The sequence below is a fragment of the Spinacia oleracea genome, chromosome 4 (genome assembly GCF_020520425.1).
Source record: "Spinacia oleracea cultivar Varoflay chromosome 4, BTI_SOV_V1, whole genome shotgun sequence".
In the NCBI taxonomy this organism is placed as follows: domain Eukaryota; kingdom Viridiplantae; phylum Streptophyta; class Magnoliopsida; order Caryophyllales; family Amaranthaceae; genus Spinacia; species Spinacia oleracea.
The window spans coordinates 78241274-78251289 of NC_079490.1; the positions used below are offsets into that span (position 1 = coordinate 78241274).

General features: G+C 30.8%; 1 protein-coding gene across 2 annotated transcripts; it reads right to left on the bottom strand.

Moving 5' to 3' along the window:
- Window positions 1–235: 235 nt before the first annotated feature.
- On the bottom strand, window positions 236–9308 carry LOC110798356 (hypothetical protein At1g04090). Of its 2 annotated transcripts, none has more exons than XM_022003538.2 (2): window positions 8792–9308; window positions 236–2044 (listed from the first exon to the last, which is right to left on the bottom strand). In XM_022003538.2, the coding sequence occupies exons 1-2, from the start codon at window positions 8961–8963 to the stop codon at window positions 474–476; spliced, it is 1743 nt and encodes a 580-aa protein (XP_021859230.1). In that variant the 5' UTR covers window positions 8964–9308; the 3' UTR covers window positions 236–473. The 2 variants fall into 2 exon arrangements, with proteins under 2 accessions (XP_021859230.1, XP_056699667.1); XM_056843689.1 differs by lacking the exon at window positions 8792–9308 and adding an exon at window positions 2761–4046.
- Window positions 9309–10016: the final 708 nt, after the last annotated feature.

Genomic DNA, 10016 nt, shown 5'->3' on the forward strand with positions numbered 1-10016 from the left:
GACCTCGATGCAAGCTTTATCTGAACCGTATAACGAGTAGTTTACGAGCAGGTTCGACTCATTAACACTCAGGTGTAAGTATCCTTAAAAACTATTTAATTGCAACCAAACATCTGGTAAATGTGTGACATTGTTAGTCCTAAAAGGTCATATTTCCATTACCTTGCTTAAGTTATTGACGAATCGGTACATGAACGTTGTAGATATATAAATTGAGAGCTAGCATTCTAGTAAATGAAATCAAATAAAAATACGGATAAATAAGCAAATAATGTATCCCTGTAATCTTTATACATGAAGTTGAAAATAAAAGCACAGACTCTAGAAATGAAAATGAAAATCAAATAAAAATAAATAAGCAAACAATGTATCCCTGTAATCTTTATACATGAAGTTGAAAATAAAACAGACTCTAGAAATGAAAATGAAAATCAAGTATGAAAATGAAAAACAAAAACAGAAGCAATTCCGGATTAGTTAACCTCTTCTCCATCCCAATTCTTCTTCATCTTAGGACCAGTAGGCCCTAGTTCCCCCATCAACTCAGCCGGCAAGGTCTTAGTAAAAGCAATGAATTTATCCTTAAGTATCCCTGGCAAAAGTTTAGCAACTTTATTAATCTCATGATTAGTATCATAAGTAATCTTAGGACCCCATGGCCTTGCAAAATTCAACCATGCCGGCTCAGTAACTGTGCCTAGATAATCCGCAGAGATAATCTTGTAACCATTACCAGTATCCCACACATAGTTACTCTTCTCTGTATCATTCTTTATTCCAACATAACTAGAACCTTGTAACACCTCCCCTGGTTTACGGTAAGTAGCATGACCATGCAAAGAAGCATACCCTACAACCTTATTATTACCATCACCAAATTCAAGGTCTGTAGGGTACACCCATTCACCCCCAGCATGTTGTGAAAAAAACACCTTCCTTAACAAACCATTAAAGTTACTAATCCTTAAAGTTACATGCTCCCAATCCCCTACATGTTCCCCTATTTCACCTAAAGGTATAGTTAAAAACCCAACTTTAGCTCTAGACGGTCCATTAAAAGGGTAAAACAACCATATAGCTAAGTCAGTATACGTTCCTGCAAGCATAGGCTTAATGTGATAATATGCACAAGCTGATCCTATATCACCTTTCTTCACTCTTTCCCGTTCATTTTGATCCTTTGGAAGATCTATCCAATATTCACCATCATTGGTGCCGCCTTGTGGAAGATTCGACCCTGAGGGATCAATAGGGACTGGATTTGACTCGTCTCCTTTCTTGTACAACATTGCCCCATTTTGAAAGAACCACTCAACTGATGAAGGCAAGTATTCTTCTTTTGGGTGATTGTATATCTTTGGAGAGTAGGTGTTTATCAGTGCCTCCAATTGTTCTAAATTAGGCATGTATGTGTTGTTTTTTAGAGTATACTTTAAGCATACTAGCAGAGGAGTATCCCCTGTTGTTCCTCCACCACTTTTTGCTAAAAATGTCCCTGCGCTCACTGCTGATGCCTGCTTTCCTTTCCTGACAGGTCTGGACTCGAAAATGTTGAACTCGTCACTATCAACACCCCCTTCACGACCCCATATCCAATCATCGGGTTCACACAACGTGGTGAAATCAGACCGAACACAACGAACCTTTTCTAAGGGTGGCTTCTCAGGGGTTGAGGTAACCACAAGGCCCACGGCTTGGTAGCCATCTCTTGGGATAGGAGCCCAAATGTAGCCAGGAGAGTCTTCCTTAACAGTTTGAGATTTACTACTCCAAACAAGAGCATAGTCTACAGGCCACCTTAAAGCAGGATTAGCAGGATTACTAGTATCTTTACCTACAAGAGCACGCCCAAATAGAGGTCTGTTATTAGGTTGGGCATAATAACCCAACAGATAAAACCCTTCTGCTAGTCCAATTGGCTCGAAGAAGGTTGCGCCTTGATCGCTTGGTCCTCCATTGTATGTTGCCCACACCTTGCTGAAATTTGTCACTTCGGCTATTTCTAGACCTCCAAAATCAATTATTCCACTTGCAAATCCACCACCTAACCAAAATACACTAACTATCAACAATCTTATCTTCTTTATTTAATTTCCACACAAAATCAAAACCCACCCGCAATATCTACAACAAAGCGCTTCATTACCAACTGTTTTTACCGACCGCCGTGAAAGTAGTCACTAAAAATTACAACTTACAAATCAACCCAGGAAATGACCTATCTTTCATCTCAAAACCTCATTAGTTTCAAACGTGCATGTTTTTATACGGAGTACGTAGTACGTAGTACGTAGTACGTAGTATTAGGAGAAAGTGCCTAAGGTTCAAGAAATCTTAAATGGCTAATTCTTTACCCTTGTTGTGTCAACTTTGTTCTAATTCCCTAATTCTAACATATGATGCTCACAAATCTACCGTAGTGCGGAGTATACACACAGTAGTCGTTAATTTACACAATTTATTTCTCAATCTCTAAACGTACGTAAAATTGAGATATGCATAAGTCGAGATTAACCTATCAGCTATCATCTCTCTTTTAGATCGAACACCTTACAAATTATCTTCTCATTTCTTATATTCAATTAAAAAAAATAAACAAACAAACCCATTTTTAAAAGAGCCCCTAGATAAAAGTGAATAATTTCTTGATAAGAATGAACATGTAAATTTTCTCTTAAAACAACCACACAATAAAGTACATAAAAAAAATTACAAAACATGCCAGGATCAATTAATAATAAAAAGAAGAAGATGGTTTACCAGATGGCCAAGAAGGTAATGGAGTTGGAAAATTGAAAGATGAGTCAATTAGAAAGTTTTTCTTTGACCTTGAAACAACATGAAGCTTGGGAAGATCACCATCCCCATCAAATGAAACATCATCAATTTTTGGAGGATTGGAAATATTATAACAATTGGAATTGCCTAGGATTAGTGCAATTATCAATGTTAATTGCACCAAAATATGAGAGTTTATATCATTCATTTTTATTATTAATATTAATTATTTAGGGAGATTATTTTAATTTAATCTCTCATATTTAGCTAGGGAACAACATAGTTCCCCCATTGGGAGACTTCTAACCTACCTATAGGAAATTAGAGATGAGCTAATCATGGAAAAAACAAAAATAAAAACATGATTAGCCTCTCTAAATAATAATTAATAAAGTTGGAAAATGGTTAAGAACGTTGATTAAGAACGTTTCTAAAATTGTTAGTTAGTTTAGCTTTTCCTGAATTTGCTCATCTCCCGCGAATTCTAAATAACGGCTTTTCCTTTTTCTGTTTTGTTTGCCCACTATGATTTCTTCATAGCTATAATTGTCGGTGACCTTACACCTTAGACATTTGGGCCTCACCGACCTACATTATCCATACACCTAGTCGACCACGGGGACCGGACAAAATTGACTCGTACCGATTATCCAACTTGAGACCTGAATTCTACCCGAAATCACTTGACACGAATTACACCCGACCCGAACCATATATACCCAGCAATAATGTGTCTAATTATGGTTATTTCACTAATTAATTGTAATACTCCTACTTACAGTAAATCGAATATCATTCCATCTAGACTGACCTGATTCGATACCGAAATCAACTCGAGCTATTTTTCACCCGAACTTTATCCGGTCTAAATCGACATGACCTAAATACTATCCACAACCCAATTTCCACCCCTAGTACTATCTATATACTCCCTCTGTATTTTAAAAAGAGATATATTTTCCTTAAACGATCGTATTTTAAAAAGAGATACACTTTCCTTTTTTGAAAACATGTTTTGGTCACCACTTCCAATTATATTAATATTTCTCTCTTTTTTGAGGTCCCTACACTTACTCACATCATCTTTTTACTACAATAAATCATTTACCCATTACCCACTTTAATCTTATTTTAATAAATTCAACCCACTCTCCTAAAACTATGTGTCGGTCAAAGTGTATCTCTTTTTAAAATACGGAGGGAGTAATATAGTAAAGAGAAAAAATCAATATGGTGATGACAAATATCGCTCTATGATTCGCCTCTCTTTTAATATAAATAATATATTATTTTAAAAATCATCTCTATTACATTTATAGAATAAATTACTATTTGACCCTCCTTTTTTATAAAATATTTTAACTAAAATTTTCATCCCTTAAAACTAATGCGTAATTAATAAATCTTGAACGTACTTATTTATTCATTTAACTAGCTTTCGAGCCCGTTCATAGAACGGGAAGTTGTATAGTGGTTGTTCAGATGTCTTTTGAAGTTTTAATAGTGAGTACTTGTGATTTTTGGTAATATATGAATTAAATAGAGGTGTAATTTGAAGGTTGGAAAAATATAAAATTATAGGTTGAATAAATATTGGATGTTAAGGGGGTGGAGTGGAAGAGACTAATGAGTATATTAGACTATTAATAATTTGATGTTGAATAAGGAAAATGAATTGGAAGAGGCATTAGAAATTATAAAATGAATTGGATATGCCACATGGCTTCTAATAATCTATGGTGTTCCTTTTTATAGACTAGGTATAGATGTGCAATATTTTCCCTACTACTATTATAGATTTTATGTGTTTAATATGATAATTTGATCAAAATATTCGACATGCTCAATATGTTAATATTACCCAAATATTGAATAAATATATTTTCTTTGATTGATATGATGTTTTGACTAAAATTTATCCAAATTGTACTGTCATATTTTATAATATAATATTTTTTCCATACATAAATACTCTTAGTTTATATAAAAGGAGGGAAAATAATAAATAAAATAAATAAATACGTTTTATTAGGAAAGTATTTTTTTTTACGGGAAAAATTTACACCATGAGTGACAATGTGTCATTCCTGGTACCAATTTTAGTATAATTAATGTAATAGATTATTATGGGATGCAATATAATGTAAGAATTTTAATTAAAAAGAAGACATACGTATTATATTTTATAGAATCACATAAAAACTGTGAAAGAGTATATTAACTATGTTAAGTCTCGTGCAAACGCACGAATGTTAATAAATAATTTGTTTATTTTTCCTTCCTACTATTATATTCAAAAGAATTTTTTCATTAAGTGAAATAAAAATAGATTTTGTATGTAAGTGCATGGAGTACCACCCTTTAAGAAGGAAGAGGGAGAGCGCCACATGGAAGATGAACTTGATTGTAAACGTCTTTTAATATATAGTATAGATATGGAATTTTCTCTCGACTACGTATGATATATTTTATATGTTGGATACGAAGTTTGATAATTTGACCACAATATTTGATATGCTTAATATGTTAATATGAGTAAATATTTTTTACATAATTGATATGTCTATTTGACTAAAATATTACCAAAATTGTCTAATACTGTAATATTCTTTGATCTTAATTTATGTTCCATAATAGCAGTTTATACAAAATGAGAGAAAATAAAATAATAAATAAGTAGCTATGTTTTTTAGAAAAGTGTTTTTTGGCGGGAAATTTTTTAACCAGGGAATGACATGTGTCATTCCTGCTATCTGTGTTAGTATAATATAATTGATATTGATGAAGATATTTAAAAGTGACATACATAATTAGAAAGTGAGTGTTCTCAAATCCAATCAATTCAAAGTCGCCCCATCATGAATGTGTGTATATGTTATCCTTATACCCATCCACCAACAGTAAATCTTATTTTGTTAGTCAATATTAGTCAATCATCTACGTTTATCTTGTCGTCAGCCCAATCTAAAATCCAAACTTGCCTCATCATCAAGTGTGATGCACCATTATATATAAAAATTTATTTTTGCACAAAATTTTAAGGTGATATTGCAATCATTTACATTAACATATAACAAAAGGCACGCACGGATATTCGAAAATATTATTTAGCCATTTAAAAAAAATTAACTGAAATATATATTTATCCCTTAAATCTAATGGGTAATTAATAAATCTCGGGCATACTCATTTTATCATTTAATATGCAATTTCTGGCAACTACGTATTATATTTTATATATGTTTAATATGATGATTTGACCAGAATATTTAATATGTTAATTTGACCAAAATATCCAGTAAGAATATTTTCTACTATTGATATGACTAAATATTACCAAAATCATCCAATACTTTAATATTTTAAAATCCAATAACTTTTTTCCAAACAAAAACTATTTATACAAAAGGATAGAAAATATATAAAAAGAAAGTACATATGAATTTTTAGGAAATGGGTTTTTTGCGGGAAAATTTTGCACCAGGAAGTGACACCTGTAATTCCTGGTGTATATTTTAGTATATTGTAATAGTTTTTTTTTTTGTTGCAAACTATTAATAATAAGGAAACTTAATCATTTAGATTTATGATTTTAGAAATAGTTTATTATGATATATTAGTCAAAATTTCAATCAACATGTCCTTAACATTCAATAAGATGAGAGAATAAATTGTTATCCATGGTCCATATAAATAATACGGCAATGAAATTGTTGCAAAAGTTATTTTGATATTTAAGATAAAATATTGGCTAGAACCCGTCATAAAAAAAATATAGTTAGGGGTCTCATTTTAGTAGTTAACATTTTGTGTATAAAATATTTTAGACAACCTTGTTAAATATATTAAATAGAGTTAACGTTTGTTATGCATATCAACATTAATTATATGACACAAATTCTTAAAAAGTTGATAGTATTATAATAATTTAATTGATAGTACAAGTTCAACTATTATAAGATTTCGTATGTCGGTTATCAAAAATTGCATGCAAAGATTTTTCATTGCATTACAAATAATAAACGATCAAAGGTAAACGTTCTTATACATATATATCTAGTATAAGACACAATTTCTAAACAAAACTTGATAAAATTAGTCATTATTTATGTTATAAGAGAGGCAAATCAGAGATCAACATTTGTCATCTCCACATCGATTTGCCTCTTTGTAGTTAATGTGTGGAGAATATATATATATATATATATATATATATATATATATATATATATATATATATAATTTATTGGCATAAGTAAATAAATACTTCGTAGTATTATGGATTATTACCATAAGTAATTGGAAGGTTTTAGGTAAATTATATACGAAATATATTAATTATGTTATAAGAAAGGCAAATTAAAGAGTGGCATTTGGCAGCTCCACATGGATTTGCCTCTCTTTTAGCTTAATACTCCGTATACAGATGTTTCTTAAAAGTTGACTAAAATATAATTCAATTGTTTAACCTTAAATATTTGGAGAAACTTATTTTAGTAGAGAGGACCACATGTTAGTTGCACATCGATTTTCTTGTGTACTACTATGGTCTTCTATTTTTTTGGATATACCAATTTTATTTTCGATTGTCAGTAAGTAACTTCAACTATTAATATCTTAAATTATCAATTAGTAAAAATTATTAGTGGCAGTATTATGTAAGTATTTAGACAAATCAAACAAAATGCTACAAAGTACATGACTATGTTCATCAAACAGTATTAATAATCACCAAAAAAACAGAAAAAGTAGAGTGATGTGTGAATATAATAGCTAGTGTAAAAATCAAAGAGTTGCATCTAAAAAATTGAGGAATTACGTAGTAGAGTTGTAGATAGATTAGATTACACAAAATTTGCTCATGTTTAATTAGAGAGGCAAATCAGAGAGCCATATTTGTCAAAGAGCGACATTACACGTTGATTTCTTCCATTTTAGTATAATATATAGATAGATTTTGCTAGAAAAGAAATCATACTTTCCCCGTTCCTTAAATATTGCATCATGGTTGACCTTTTACTACTCCAATAATTTACTTTGACTCTTAATATCTCCAATTACATATAATTAAAAAAAATTAAAATTGATATTTAGAAAATATATATCGATACGAATCTAACATAACCTTACACGACTACAACTTTTCTTACTTGTAAATCACAAAAAAGGACTAAAGTCGTAGTGTGAATAATGTAAAAATCACAATGTTGTGATATTTAAGGACCGGAGGAAGTGTATAAATTATGAACACTGATGTACAACCATTATTCATCATCGCCTACCAAACCTTGTAGTCAATGTATAGACAACAACTAAGACGATGTTAGATACTAAGCTTTAAATTGCAATAATGAAAATTACAGAAATTAAATATGAACGATTTAATCTCTTTTCTTAGGATAATACTAGCCACCACTATATTGTTGATGAGATTAAAAGTGAAGCCAACTCCGGAATTCCATAATCATATAAACGGAATACAACAAATTTGTCCATTCTCATGAACATGTCTTTTGAGATTATATTTGAATTTTGATGAGAAATATATGAGAAAATGTATTAGGCTTAATCTTCTGCATTAGTATAAATAGGAAAACCGATTTGACAATAACGGCTATTTAACAATATCCAATAAAAATAATAATTAAATAAAATATTAATAATTAATAAAAATAGAAGATTTATGAGTTATATCCTTAATTAATATGTGTGTCACGTGCGAAATGGTAGTTTTGATTAATAATATATAACCATATTATTAACCCAATTAAAAGCATACTAAGCACAATAAATTCTCTACTTAGCCCAATAACTTAGGCACAATTCAATTCAATATATGAAGCACAAACACATATTTAAGGATATACCATACTTAGTATATCAAATTTCTTACACGTGGGAGAATACTCATCCCACATATTTCAAATGAAGACTATTTATAAGAGAGGATAATAGTATGATGCAAAATAATGAAAGCTAAGCAAGAAAGAAGACGATGTTTGGAGTGAATTACCTGCTGGCCATTCAGGTAAAGGAGAAGGCAAACTGAAAGTCGTATCAATTGCTGAAACTTGTACTTCCTTAGCCTTGACATTCTCAATAACAATGGCTGCATCGTCATTAGCGTTCGCGTCGTTGTTTACGGTAGAAGGAGGATCGGAATCATAGGTAATGCAATTGCCCATATTTCTGTACTTTATCAAACTTATCACAAGTTCACAACATTCACAAGCTAGGCACAATATATAGTATATATTCCTAAAAAGAAGCTAAGCTATCTAAGCTAAGTTAATGAGTATGTAATTCAAAATAGATGAGAGAGTTGGCACTCAAATGTGACGTGCAAGGGAATAACTAATTTGGACAATTTTAAAGGCTTGAATTGCATGTATTGCAAAATATGGAAGAAAGATGTTCAAAGAAGCCAAGTTATTAGTGTGGGAATTTAAGTGTTTGCTTTGCTTTGCTTTGCTTTGCTTTTGAGTGGATTATAATTCTCTTTAAATGATAAAATCCAATAATAATCCTATCTACATTTTAACTACTTTTTTCCATTATTCAATTCGATGTATGTTAATTGCTATATCTACATAATTGTTGCATGTGAGACCCTTGGATTCTTTTTCAGATTTTTTTGCTTCCATAATTATGGCAAATACCAACAATTTTTTACCTATCCCACCTACATAAATACTATGGGCCCAATGGTCTTGCCCCCTTTAAAATGCTTTATCTAAATTACTTCATATACATGTATACACTTTTTAGACGAGGTTTTTTTTAAAAGAGTTCTACACTTGGTAAACAAAATTACAAAATTAAGAGGTCTATACTTTGAGCTTCTCAATTTTCTTTGTCCAATATAAAGCTTTATAGTATTGATCAATTCTCTTCTATTTCGATCCAACTTTTTAAATAAAAGAAGACTATGAAATATAAAGATCTAGCGCTTTACGCCTTTAAGATATAAATGTTTTGATTCTCTGCAAATACTCCGGGAGGTGCGCTATTTAAGCAATTATATAATTTATTTTTGTTGGGAGGTTAAAAGTCGAAATAATATATATATATATATATATGTATATATATATATATATATATGTATATATATATATTTATAATAAAAAAAATATGCAGTAGGTTGTAAATTTGATCATAAATCCTAACAATTCTTAAAGTGCAAACTTGAAGTTACTATTGCAGCAATAGTGTTGTGACGGTATTGCCCCCCGTTCTCA